The 14483-nt window shown below is 40.9% G+C and overlaps 1 protein-coding gene across 1 annotated transcript in view; it reads right to left on the bottom strand.

The window, feature by feature from the left end:
* Positions 1-8261, bottom strand: part of RAP2A (RAP2A, member of RAS oncogene family) — a 40893-nt gene extending 32632 nt beyond the window's left edge. The window contains exon 1 of the mRNA XM_036831883.1: positions 7642-8261. Within this exon, the coding sequence (XP_036687778.1) occupies positions 7642-7955 (314 nt within the window). The 5' untranslated portion in view covers positions 7956-8261. The remainder of the gene's footprint in view (positions 1-7641) is intronic.
* Positions 8262-14483: the final 6222 nt, after the last annotated feature.

Below are 14483 nucleotides of genomic sequence, written 5' to 3'. Positions count from 1 at the left end.
AGTGACCTTTAATTTAAACTGAAATTTATTAAAAATCAGGCTAATATGATGTGTTTTTTAGTAGAATTTTCCTACAAGAATAAAAGGGGAATAGTTGAAATATTAGGTCCGACATTTCCAAAGAGGTTCCAATCTTTTAGAAGTACATAAACAGTATTTAGTATATACCATGTCAAAATCTTAGCAACTAGAAATATGCTCTTTTAATATATTTTGATAAACTTAAACTTTATCAATATACTTATATTTTACTTATATACTTTACTGAAATGCAGATGTCTAAAATCACAGATTGTGTATGGTGTACAGTTTTATGTAAAGATCACTGCTTAGAAACGTGTAAATATATAATCTATGCATTTTAATGTGCCATATATAATTTCTGAAAAGATGGCATACAGAATTAAATCACTCAAGTGTACTGTTACTGGAAAATTTTAACAAATAAAAAGATTCCAACTTTGTTGGCTCTTCCTGTTGGTTGTGTCATCCAGACATATTTAATTAGTTCCTCCTTCTTAGTGTTTATCTGTTAATTATCTGACTTTTTCCTGAAGGAGAGTTAGAAAGTCAATGTCATCCACCTGCCTGGGGCCTGAATGCTTCTCATTCAGTGGCCAGTCAAATCACCTTTCAAATCATCCATCTGTTCCATTTGTCAGAGGATTTATCAATATTCAGGGATAGCTGGTATCGTTTGTCTGTGTGCAGTGGAATTGTTGGCTGGCTATTTGAATCCTCTCTGCCCCTCTACCTTTTTAAAAAAAAACAACATTGTAATGATTCCTGTGATTAGAGATTTTACTGATACAATTATCACAAACCCCTAAATGGGTAAGGTTGGCAGGTCACAGGCCGCTGGTTCAGGTTCATACTAAACTACTTTTTCCCTGATTGTGCCAATGAGATAGAAGTGTTCTCAGGATGTAGGGCTGCTGGGAGACCATCTACTCCATCTACAAAGTGAACTTAAGAAATTCCGATCCTGGGATGGTAAAAAGGAAATGACTCTACTGTAATATTCTAATTTTACAATGCAGCGAAACCAAGTTTCCTTTTCAGGAAAAAACTCTGGGCTATAAAAAGTGACTCACAGCTATTAGGCTCTGTACCTTGGAGGAGCTTTCAATTACAATTATGGTCTCTGAAGGTATCAAACTGGGGAAGGAGGTGTTTGGGGAAGAAGGAATTGGTGGCAGACTCCAGAAATCACTTATTGGGACAAACATCATTGGATGTATTTCCTGGTTTCAGCTCCACAGTGCCAATCTGTTGTGGGTCATGATCTATGTGTTAGCAATTGGCAATCTACCTCTACCTTAGATTGGGCTTTTAGGGCAACTTACTGTGAGGAGAAGATGTGCAAACGATCAGCTGGGTCTCTTGAAAGTGATCACTTAAATGATACAGAAATATGAAATAATAATAGTAAAAAAATAATAATAATAACTTATTCACTTCGGGTAGTACAAATAACCACCCTTTCCCCATTTTTCTTCTCAGTCTTAAAATGCACCATGCCACATAAAAATAAGTAATGAAATGGCTATCCCGAAATGAAAAGGGCATCTAGTGCAGTATTTCTGAACGTCGAGGGAAAAGAAATGCCAGATCAGAAAGGACCCAAAGGTAGGCTAATGAGGTGGATATGGTGCAGGTTCTGTGAAGCCAAAATATTTATTGTTGTATAACTCTTAAAATGTCCAATAAAGGACTATTCAAGAGTCTGTTGTCCATTAAAGGACATTGGCTCCTAAAGCCTGGATAACGAAGGTGTTTTTAAATGATTAAGGTATTAAAGTTTTCAATGCTTTATCTGATGTAGAACTTCTTCATAGATAATTAGTAAGTCACAAGTGTTTAAGAGTATTTTAGAAGTAGTTTTGTAAATAGTTTTTTCTGCTGTTGTTGCTTGTTTGCCTTTTGTTGCTCTGTGATTAATAATAAAAGGTGGCTTTGAAATAATGAAAAAATAAAAAAATTAAAAAAAAAATAAAATGCACCATGCCTTCTAGCCTAATGCAATGTATAAAGTCTCCTCTAGGTACCTTACACATCTCAAGTTCTATCCTTGGCCATATTCATTTCTGATTTCTATTCCTGGCCATTCACTTCTACCACTCTATACACTACCCAGCAGGGTTCATCTACTCTCCAAATGTGAATTATATAGATGATTTCGAGTCTTTACACTCATACATAAACTGAACTTTCAGGCTTTAGTCCAGTATTCTAATTGCTTATTAGGTGCATCTACCTGGATGATTACCATCTCCAAAGCCAAAATATTCTCCCCCAGCTATTCCTCTCTAATCCTATTCACGCATGTTCAAAATGTCGAGGTTACTTTTGACCTTTCCCTCTCCTTCTTCCACTAAGTTTGATTAATTCATTCTTTACAACATTATTTGCATCCATTCTTTCCATGCTAATTCAGAATCTTTATACTTCATGTAGAAATGAGATTATGACAATACAACTCTTTCTTCTGACTCTGGTCTATTACCACTAAGCCATCTATCATATCACCACCATATTACTATTTTTATAACAATTCTGATCGTGGTCCTTGACTGCAAGAGCAAGTCCAAAGTCTTTAACCTTCCGTAATTTAGCTTTATGTATTTTACCTCTTCTCATACTTCTATATAAATTCCTGGTTTGGCCAACCTGGTCTATTTAACAGCCAATGAACCTACCCTACGCATTTCCCATGCCATGTCCTCCATTTGGAAGACACCATGCTTCTGATTCTTAAAGTTTGCTATTAAACTTTACCTCTTCCCTGGTCGCCCCCTAGTAGATAGAAGTACTCTCACAGAATGTCAGAGTGGAAGGGAGATCGTCTACTCCAGCTGCAGAATGGGCTTTAAAGAGTAACCTCCTCCATCTGTAAAATTCAAGTGCTTGGGGAAACTGAGGCCACTAAAATAATTTTCTCTTTGAACACTAATTTTTTTCAACACATTTTTCTTGATTGATTCCTATGTGCCAGGAGCCATTCTAGACACATGGGATTACAGTTTAATAAGAAAGACGGATTGTACTTAAATTATCACCCAAATAATTACACTCTGATGAGCAGTACCAGAGGAGGGGAAGCACAGGGTGCCACTGAGGTCTGAAACATGAGTGGCTGAGGGAAGGGGTGAGGCATGAGGTTAATACAGTGTGGGAAGACAGGATGGAGTAAAGTCAGTGTGGGAAGATGGGGAAGGCTTCCCTGAGGAGGAAATCTTCTAAGCAGGGGCCAAAAAGTAGGAATTAACTCTGCAAAAGTTGGGTGATTTCTGCATGTAGAAGGAAAGCCCAGAGACAGGCACTTTCATGGAACTAAAAGAAGGTCTGGGTGCTGAATCCAAGGGGCGAGGAAGGTTGCCAGAGGTGAAGGTGGAAAGGCAGGGAGGGATAAGAGCATTGCTGGGCCTGGGAAGGTCATGTTGAAGATTTCTGGGCTTTATCCTAAGAATAGGTATTGGGTTGCATGTTCCAAGGTACTTCAAGTCAGGACCACGGCTTACCCTGGGAGGAATGGGAGAAGCAACTATGAAATTAGAAAGAATTTGAGTTTTATTTCAATTGAAACATTTTCTGTATCCTTGTCTCTCTTCCCTATGTGTCTGATCTCATCCAAACTCAATTTAAAAAAAGAAAGCATATGAATTTATAAAAACCACCATTTTAGCTAGCCTGCTTGGCTTGGACAGGAGCTTGTGTATGTACAGGTATCCTGTGCTTTTCAAAAGTTGCTTCGTGACACTTCACTTTTAGGAAAGACCTACGTTAGTACCTGTTTTTGATAACCAAAAGAAATCAGAAGATGATTTTCGCTTTTATGAAAAAAGGCAAAAAGTGAAAATAGCATCCAACTCTTGGTTTGCTGTGAGCAGTTGAGAGGCGGCACGTACCCCATCAGGGAGAGAGGCACCTCCAAGTTCCTTCCCCAGGACCCACACTCAGCACCTCAGCATTAAGCAGCCATAGCTTTGAACTGTGTCTGTGAGCATCTGCGCTTTACCTAGATTTTTTTTTTTTTTGCGCATCTGTAAGCAAGATACGTCCTAAGGTAATTGCTTCCTCACTTTATGCCACTTTGGCTTAGGAAAGGTTTCATAGGAACTCTCTACTCTCAGATAGCAGGGGGGAACCTGTATATGGATGTCCGTGAACCTACAGACACTTAAGGGAGTAGGGACCTGTTTTATACCTTTTATAAGCAAAACATTCCATACAGGAACAATCCAGGGAAAAGCTCCATTTCACTGTCAGCCGTGCACTGGTGCTACAGTTAAAGTTAAATGTTCATTCTCTTGCCCTTTCCCATAAGATCTTTAATAAGAGAAAATATTTTAGGAGAATACCAACAAAATTTTTCCAAGGATTGTTTTAGTCACCACTACTTTTTTAGTATCATCTTGTCTATACTAGGTAATGACTTTCAAAATGCAATCAAATTTATTTCCTCTCAAATTACATTTATATCAAGGATAAAATTTTAAGCAGACAGGGTGACAAAGTTAAAGAACAGCTGGGATTTTGAAGCAATTTTTGTGTTTAAGGTATTGTGTTGGACACCTTAAAATATATTATCTCATTTTATCCTAACAAAGACTCTTGAGAGGTGCATGCTATACTCTAATTCACAGACAAGGAAGATGGAGCTCAGAGAAGCAAGCATTTCCCAAAAATATATATACCTTAGACCTACACTGTCCAATATGGTAGCCTGGAGCCACATGCGGCTGTTGAGCAACTGAAATACAGCTAGTCTGAACTGAGATGTGCAGTAAGTGTAAACTGAACACCAGATTTTGAAAATTTAGTATGAAAAACTATTAAAATATCTCAATTTTTGAATACTGATTACACATTGAAATGACTATTTTAGATAGAGTAGGTTAAAAAAATACATTATTAAAATTAATTTTACCTGTTTCACAGTTTTTAAAAGAAATCAGCTAGTAGACATTTCAAAATTACACACATGGCCAACAACTATATTTGAATTGAAGAGCGCTACCCTAGACCAAAGGCTGGATTGCTGAATTTGCCAATAAACATCAAGGTCAAAGGCAGCGTGGTATAGAAGAAAAGAAGAGTACGTGGATTCATGCAGATCTTGGTTTAAATCTCTTCTCCACCAATGACTAGTTTTGGGCAAAATATCAACCCTCTCTGCACTTCACTTATGTCATCTGCATTATGGTGATATTAAATATCCCCAAACAACTGTTGTATATAATATGTAAAGCAGTAACTGGCAGAGGGGAGGGAACAACTACGAATACCTCCTACAGCAACTGATTAATTTAAAAACTGATTCCCAAAAAGAGTAGAAAATTCACTTATTTGAAAATCACATTTTATTCTCTTTAAGTGGGAAAGTTAAAGAACCAACACACTGAATGCCTGCTTTAGCATAATATGTGCATAATATATACTGTATTGTAAAATACTTAGTATACACAGATTCCTTCTTTCTTTCAACGTTGTTTATAATATGCTATAGGCTGGGAGGCCAGATGATGAGATTAAGGTGAAGTAAAAAATATCAGGACACAGAAGGGCCCAAGTGGTTCTTAAGGACACAATGGATGAATTCCAGTGAAAGAGTTTATGAACTACACTTCAGCTGGTCTTTTCAACTTTTACATCAGGAACTGAGACTAGTGAGTAAATGACATCTGGGCAAATAGAATTTTACTCTTTTATTTTCTTCCTGGGTCACAGTGCAAACAAATAAATTGTTCCAATACACTACGTTTAGACTAACTCATTATTAGTAATCTCTACTAAATCATAAGAAACTACAAAATCATATGGACTACACTATCCAATGACATTTTACCATATTCTGTCCCCTAGGCTTGTGTCAAGAAATTCACCCTGGGCATGTCAATGCACGTATTATCTGCATATGTTTAAATATAAAGGGTGGAGGAGTTGGGGCATTTACTTTATTATTTGATGTATGTATATGGCCTAAGATTGACATGTGACAATGTGTTAGATTGCCCTGTTTGGTATGTTTTTTTTTAAGTAGTATGAAGGGGGAATTAAAGATTTGAGTCACCTGAATGTAGCCTCTTAAATATCAGATACTTAGTAAATTTAACACCAAAAGTGTTCCTATGTTAACTATAACAATTAACTTTCAAGAAAATGAGACTGAAGAAGTAAGAAGCTATCAGATTCACAGATCTCAGAACACCATGAGAGGCTATAAAAATATCCACTTTATTCTAGTTTGAAATTTAATGGAAGAAGTAACATACCAAATTTTAGTTTAGCTATTAAAGTGCATATTCAGTGAATTAAGTGGGGAGAGCTTCAGGAGAGGGCCTCCCCTTTGATCTCATACGTGGCATTAAAAATATGCTTCTTCTAATGAATTTTTGAGCAACCCCTGAGTATATGTGACTTGGTATTTGCTCTTTCAAAGTGAGTAGACTCAAACTGACTAAAAATGAGACTATGTCTACAGTACACTTACAACTAGTTTTCAGCAAATGTCTACAAATTTAGGGTTATAGGTAGAATTGGGTAAGAAAAACAAAATTACACTGAATCAAAATTATTAGCAATTATTAACTAATAATAAGAATCAGACAAAGCAGTAACACGTAAACAGTAATTAGAAAAATTTGCTAAAACTCTGAACTGAGATATTACACTTCTGATGCTTGAAATTATAGGAAAAAATATACTCAGTCAACTTAAGAGAAAACAAACATCATAAGCCATTTATGCTACCAGCCATATTTCCTAAATGCACACTTTAGAAAAAAGAGTTCATATCAGGAAAGAGCTTATTTGCATTAACTTTAAATTAGCTAATATCTGAGCCACACATTTGAAGAAACTTGTTTTATTTCCAGGAATGCCTTTTTCCCTCCCTTTTCTTTCTTTCTTTTTTTGTTTTTGAGGGGAGTAAGGCAGCTAGACTAAAAAGAAAACAAAAAGTGAAGTCGCATTCTTTAATGTGAATGGTATACTTGCGCTCCTATACACTATCTCAATCCCACTGAGCCATGTCTTCAAATAATTTGATAATCTGTCTTTAAAGTTTCATCTTAATTGGAGAGTTCATTTTTGTAAAACGCCCTGGCACCATTCAATCTTTTATGAAACGAGAAAGGTCTCTTTCCTTTGGACTTGACATTTTTAACCATGTACATATGGGCAATTTCTGCTGTCAAATACTGCAAAGGTAGGCTTTTTGTTGTTGTTCAATCTGAAAATGTCTCCACTATACTTGCACAGCTGCCCTCTTCCCAGCAGAAACCTACCCGCCCCTCTCCCCCACCCCCCTGCAAGTTTTAAACTTTGTTTCCTTTAGGGTTCTGCACAAGCGCTACTAGTAATATCCAAGAGACAAAGAGCTGTGCTGTGGGTTCACGGGATGCCAAATTTGAGTTGTGAAACAAAGCACGCAAATTTGAGATTCAAGACGAGAAGGAGGAGGATGCTGGTAAGAAAAAAAAAAAAAATATCATAAAGCGTAAGATCGCAGAGCCATCTCCCTAGACAGCTCCTCCTGCCCACGGCCACCCCAGAGCGCGCGGGAGGGAGTTCTGGCCCCGGGACAGGGGCTGCCGGCCGCACCGCGAAGCCCCCTGCCCGCGCCCTCGGCCCTCTCACCGCTTCACTCGGATGATCTGGTCCCGCATGGGCTTGATGTCCTGGAAGCTCTGCTGGTTGACGAGGCTGTAGACGAGGATGAAGCCCTGGCCGTTCTTGATGTACAGGTCCCGCATGGACGCGAACTGCTCGGTGCCCGCCGTGTCCAGGATCTCCAGCACCGACGGCGACGAGTCCACCTCGATCTCCTTGCGGTAGAAGTCCTCGATGGTGGGGTCGTATTTCTCGATGAAGGTGCCGGTCACGAACTGCACGGTCAGGGCGGATTTGCCGACCCCGCCCGAGCCCAGCACCACCACTTTGTACTCGCGCATCGTCCCTCCGCGGCCGCCGCCGCCGCCGCTGCCCGCGACATAGACCTACGCCCGCCGCGCTGCGCGCCCGGACCCTGCGCCGGCGGCCGATCCCGCCGCCTCCCGCGGCCGCCCCCACCTCACGGCCGCCGCGGCCCCCCGGGCGCCGGCGGAGGGAGCAGCAGCCCTGGGCATGGGCCGAGCCGGGCGGCAATGCGGCACCGCGGACGCCGGCAGGCACTGAAGGCGAGCAGGGAGTGTGAGCCAAGGAGCCGACGGAGCCACCCGAACCGCGGGCCCGCAGTGCCGGCGGCCCCGCCCCTCGCGCCTCCACGCCCAGCTCCCCGCCCGCCGCCGCCGCCGCCGCCGCCGCCGCTCTTCCCGGCGCCGAAGCGCGCGCCCGAGCCCGAGCTGCAGCGCCGCTGGGGGCGGGGCCCGGCGGCCCGGGGCGGAGCCCGGCGGCGCAGCCCCACCCCTGCTCCCCCCGTCGCCTTGGCGACCGGCCGCGCGCGCGCTGCCAGGAAGCTCGGCGCGGCGCGGAAGCCTCGGCCCTCCTTTAGATAAACAGCCACCTGGGTTACCCAACAATACCCCACCCCGTCTGCCCCGTTGAACCCCGGGGCCTGCGTACTGAGCATGCGCAGTTCTTCCTCCTGCGACGGGAGCCGCTTCTACCTGAGAACGCCACGTTCAGAATTTGGGGGAGACAAGCTGTTGGAAGGGCCAGAGCAATCTCCGGGCTTTAACCTGAGGCGGGGAGAAGACACTGGCAAGGTCCAAAAGGAGGCCTTGGCATCAGGGCCTTGCTGGGCACCACCCAGTCTGTCAGCATTCCTGAGAGCTTTGGTTTTATCTTGCATAAACATGAGAAGAAGCTTTGTTTAAGGGAGGAGCATAAATACAACGAAATGCAGCTTTGTTTTAAGCGTCAGGACACTGAGAGAAAAGTGACAGACCCCCATCCAGCCCACTGCCTGAGGCGGCGAAGGCCAGAGACCGCGGAAGCCGGGCCCACGTTCTGTGACGTCAACGGGGGTCCCGCCCACCTTCCCCAGCCCCGCCCTTCTTCAGTGCCTGATAAAAGTCGAGCTCTTCCCACGCCCTGTCAGCTACGGGCGCTTGGAAAACCGGGAGAGCGGATCCCCCAGCAGCAGCCAGAAGGCCCGGGGACACCTCATAGCAACAGCCAGCCGAGGCACCTAGTAGGAAGCTGGGATTCATTCCAGCCAACCAGCCCGCGTTCTTGGACCCCGTGGTATCATTCTCGACCGATAGAGAGCCGCTTCATGCCACGTGACACTGACCCATCAGCCAATGGGGGAAAAACTCTAGTCGCAGGTTCAGCCATCCCATCTGCCACTGTGGGCCAGGCTGGGCGTTTGCCCTGCTCATGCTCTGCCAACCAATCATAGGTGAGCTGAAGAAAGACGCAGACTTGCGCTGAGCCAACCAGAATTCGCGGTTTCCTTGCCACCAAGGGCCGGTAGTATGGAGGCAGGGGCAGAGCTGGTGAGGTCTGGGAGGGGTCAGTGATTGAGGGGTGGGTCGCGGCACCCTATTCGGGCAAAGGAACAAGATGTGTTGCGGGCGAGAGTGATGGATTTCACTTTTAACGTCGTCTCCGTGGCATTTTGATAGACACGGAAATAGTGCTGAGGGATGTGGCTGAAAAGTGGGGTGAACTGACAAAACAGGGACTCTTTAGGATGAGAAAATTTCGGGTCCTTAGACATACAGCAGCAGTTGCATGGGTCCTCCATGCGTGCCTCCTAAAACGTTTTTAACAACTCAGTTTTGAAACTTACTGTTCTCTCTGTGGCATTAGATCTTAATTACACACTCTCTCCCACCCATAACATCAAATTTAGGAGAAGTTATGTCCTTAAATATTCCTGGATTACATTTTGCAATAACTGGTAATTGGATTTACCTTCCTTAAACTATGTCCTTCTCCAACTAGTCTACACCCATCTATTACTATCTCACATTTCTTGGGAATAACAGGTTTCTATATTTCCAAGGTTTGATCATGGCATACCTCTTCAGCCTTCCTCTTCCACACAAGGTCATCATGTAGAGAGGATTTTGGTCTGAGTTCATCAATAAAACAGATGTTCTTTTATCATCTTTTTTTTGGTCAGTTATCAAACTACTACAAAGATGTACTCAGATTTAGCAGTGTCCTACAGCCCTATCGCTCCATTATCTTAAAATGAATAACTTACCCTTGCATTATCTTGCTATAGTATAACACACCAAGTTTTTGCTTAAAATAATTTTTGCGAGCAAGTGTCCTGTCAAAATATGTGGTAAAATATAACGCAATCATTATTTCTTGATTACTTATCAAAATATGAGGGTTATATTTGAGCCACCAGAATCAACAGTGAAGGCAGATTGCAAAAGAACTAAGAATCAAGAGGAAGGTTTTAAGAGAACTGAAACCAAAGAGCATCTGATACCTCATTTTAAACTAGTAATGTGAATAAGTGAATTAAAATTAAGAGCTCACATGGATTTGAAGTGAAGCTTCATATCTGAGCTTTTTTGGCAGGCATGTTTCAAGAGGATTTTGTTGGTGAATACAGTGTTGAACTAGCTTTTTAGAAGTCTCATATACTGTGTAAAACTTACATGCTTTTTGTGGTTTCTTTAGTAACAGCTACACTTTCACGGAAAAGACATACTGTCTCTTTTAAGATCCAACTTTTGTATTGTAGTCATAAGAAATCCCTAGGTTTGTTAGGGGTTGAATAGAGCCAAGAAGCATCAAACTTTCTCTCTTTGTATGGATCATTACAACCTGTGTAGTACCTTGTATTACAGTGGAACTGAAAAAACCATTCACTTTGCAAGGAGTAAAGGTCCAGTGACTTTTTTTTTTTTTTTTTAAGAAATTTGCATTGGGATTGTGGGTCCAGAATGTATCTCTAAGCAACTGCTTTCATTTCTTAGGTCCCCAAAAGTTGAGAAGCTCTGGATTGGAGTGCGTCTGATAGAAGTTGTCACAAAAAAATAGTGAGTCGGTGCCCAGTTACTCCACTTAGCATAATAGAGAGAGGAGAGGTTTTTAAAGACATTTCTCAGTTTATTTTCCCTGACCTTTCATCAGTGCCAACTTTCTTGATAAGGAGAAGTGTAGGGACTGCAGCTCTTGGAGTAGTGTAGCTCATTTTTATTTCTCATAATGACAGGCCTCAATTTTCATTCTCAGTGCTGCCATAAAGGTAGATTTTTAATCAATAAGACTCAAAAAAAAAACATGTTAAGTAGGAGCATATTTTCCTACCTATTCTGTCTTGGTACTGACCTGATTTGAGGCTCTATGTGAAAGAGAAGAATTAGCTGCTAAAAGAAAGGATGTTGGGATGTGCAGAGAATTTTGAAGATTTGGGTGGGAATTGGGTGTGTATCTCCTGATCTCTTAATTGTGTTCATTGCTATGCTAGCATGAACTATCTATTCTGAGAGTGATTTTAGAAATAAAATGTCTCCATTCATTTGTTTGTGGGAAAGACAAAATAAAAATGAGATAAAATAAAATTGAATTTTCCCCAAGAGCTGTAAATCTGTATGATAGTGAAAGCCTAACAGTGTACACTGACACTTCAGGGTCTCTTTAGCTTCAGAAGTACATTGCTGGGAGGAAAAAAGAAAAAAGAAAAGAGAAAAACTTCATTTTTCCTCTCCCCTCTGAATCTGAGAATTATCTCACCTATGCCCATATATCCTCAACTGTCACACTTGTGTTACCATGGAAACCCAGCTCCTTTCTTTGCTTCATTGAAAGATGTTGGAAAAGGTGGGATGAAGTGGGAAATACACTGTATTCTGGGACTTTCTGACAATAGCAAGAAGCAAGTGTGCAAGGAATTTAATGTAAACAAGTTAGTAGAGGGCATTCATAATATGACCAGTGCTTTTCTTGGCTATAAGACCCTGATTCCTTTTGCTTCCTATAAAAGCCTACATATCTCTGATTAACCATAAAGGGGAAGGACAAGTCAAATACATTAAGCACCTATGAAATGCTACTGGTAATTATAAAGAGAGCAGCAAACATTTTCCGGGCCTCTCAGGCTCCTAATACAGTTGAGAAACAGAAGTATATATGAAGAGTGGAAAGGAAGGGGCAAAATAAATGTGTCTCTTTTGAAAATGTGATATGTCTCAGCACTTTAGAAAAGAAAAAGAATTAGAATGCAGAAATTGAGTATGTAAACAAATCAATGAAAAAAACCTTTTGATAGAGAAAAGAAATTTTTCTTTTTTAAAAAAATTAATTTATTTATTTTTGGCTGCATTGGGTCTTCGTTGCTGCATGCGGGCTTTCTCTAGTTGTGGCGAGCGGGGGCTACACTTCATTCTGGTGCGCGGGCTTCTCATGGTGGTGGCTTCTCTTGTTGCTGAGCATGGGCTCTAGGAGCATGGACTTAAGTAGTTGGAGCACGTGGGCTCAGTAGTTGTGGCTCACGGGCTCTAGAGTGCAGGCTCAGTAGTTGTGGCGCACGGGCTTAATTGCTCTGCGGCATGTGGGATCTCCCCGGAACAGGGCTTGAACCCGTGTCCCCTGCATTGGCAGGTGGATTCTTAACCACTGTGCCACTAGGGAAGTCCCAAGAACAGAAATTTTTCAATAGGCAATTTTCAGCAGAAAAAAAAAAAAAATCCATGAAGGAAAGACTTAATGATTAAAATATGGAGGTGGAGGGAAAGAAAAACCCTGAAGAATCTTAAGAGCTTGAAGGTCCTGAGGAAAATAGCTCTAGTGTAATTTATTGACTATAGAAGACCAGGTACAATGTTGCTTGCATACCCTGCAGTTTCCCTTTACTTTTGGAAAAAAAAAAGGGATGAATCAGGATTGATCATTGATGGTAGCGCTTTCCGTTCTGTACATAGTTCAGAAGTAGGCACATGACTCAGTTCTTGCCATTGGTCTGGGAAGAAGGCTGCTAGGCAGGGGAATTTCTGGGATTCTGACAAGAATGAGTTAATAACCCCATTTTTGACATCATTTGCTTCCTGCTTTGCACATTGAAATATGAGTATGTGGCCACCATCTTTGGGCTGTGATACCTTATGGCTGAGTTTGAAAACCAACAAGCTTTGGATGGTTAAGAAGGAAGGGAAGAACCTAGTCCTGGTTGACAACATTGGAATGTCAAACCTATACTGGAAATGCCCACCTTTGGACCATGGTTAAGTAAACAGCTAGTGTCCTTTGTTTTATGTTTGTTAGTTTAAGTCTGCTAGGTTTTCTGCATCTTGCAGGCAAATACATCTCAACTGTTACACAAAGTGTTAGGGATTTGAGACAAAATGGTGTTTAAAAAGATCAGCAAGCATTTATGAGCACTATCATTCTACTAATGAACTGCATGGTATTTCCAAGACATTATAATATTTATTGAGCCCTTACTATGTATATTATTCTAGGCCCTGGGGATACAACAATAGACAATTAGCCAAAAGAGCTTGAATTCTAGGAGGAGGTACAGACGTTATAAACAGAAGAGGCAGGCATTAAGCAACTGATTACACATTTCCATTATGTAATAACAGCTATAACTAATGCTAATAAGGAGGAAAAAATCAGGGATTACAAGGGTGTGTAATAAAATAAAATATAAAAAATAGAATATTACAAAATATATAACTAAATAACTGAATAAAATTACAGAAACAAACACTTTTCCAAGCACACAGTAATATTATGTATCATTTATACATGAATTCCTAGAGGTCAAGAGAAACATAATAACCTGGAGTGGGTTTGGTCAGGGAAAGCTGTCTGAGAAAATTAATATGGAGCCATGTTTTGAAGGAAGTGGCCGAAGAATAGACTAGGTGGGGCAGAAGATGAAAGAGCAAAAGAAGAAAGCAGGAATGAGGTAGAGTGAAATAAGGGGAATACAGAATCACTTGATTCCTTAATTCCCTATAGCAACGCCATTCTAGGGACAACTATCAGGGAAAAAAATCAGAAGCCAGAAGTCTCAAAGCAAGATTATAAAAAGTATGAAAATAATATAGGAAAAAACAATACAGAAGAAAAAGTAGAAGAGTACAAAGGTACATTTGAAATTAAGGCATTATTCAAAATAATGAATAATTTATAATGTGGGTGTTGTGAAAAAATTGTCATAAGGGGTAATTATGGACTTGAGGACATCATGAAGGAGGAATTCACACTTTCACAAATAGAAGCAGGAAGAAAAATGAGGAGTAGCAAAAAATGAAGATAAACAGGAAAACAATTTTTGCTTATAGTTATTTTTTTCATGGTAGCTGTTATTGACATGCATTATGTAGAAATGAATGGAATTTGGTTGAAAAGAAAAATTTCAACAGACCAGTAATATATAAAGATAGTCTTTTGGTAAATAATGTAACTTAAAATATTTTTTGTAGAATGCCTTTTTGTACCTTGCCATAGAAAAATCTTTTCAATAAAGAAGCTGCAAGGAATAATAAATTATAGCGTAGTGATGCACTTTGGAAATAAAAAAACACATAGATGTACCAAATGTAATAGTATAGCAACAA

The sequence above is a fragment of the Balaenoptera musculus genome, chromosome 18, assembly GCF_009873245.2.
Source record: "Balaenoptera musculus isolate JJ_BM4_2016_0621 chromosome 18, mBalMus1.pri.v3, whole genome shotgun sequence".
NCBI lineage: Eukaryota > Metazoa > Chordata > Mammalia > Artiodactyla > Balaenopteridae > Balaenoptera > Balaenoptera musculus.
This window is presented reverse-complemented; position numbering and strand designations above follow the sequence as displayed.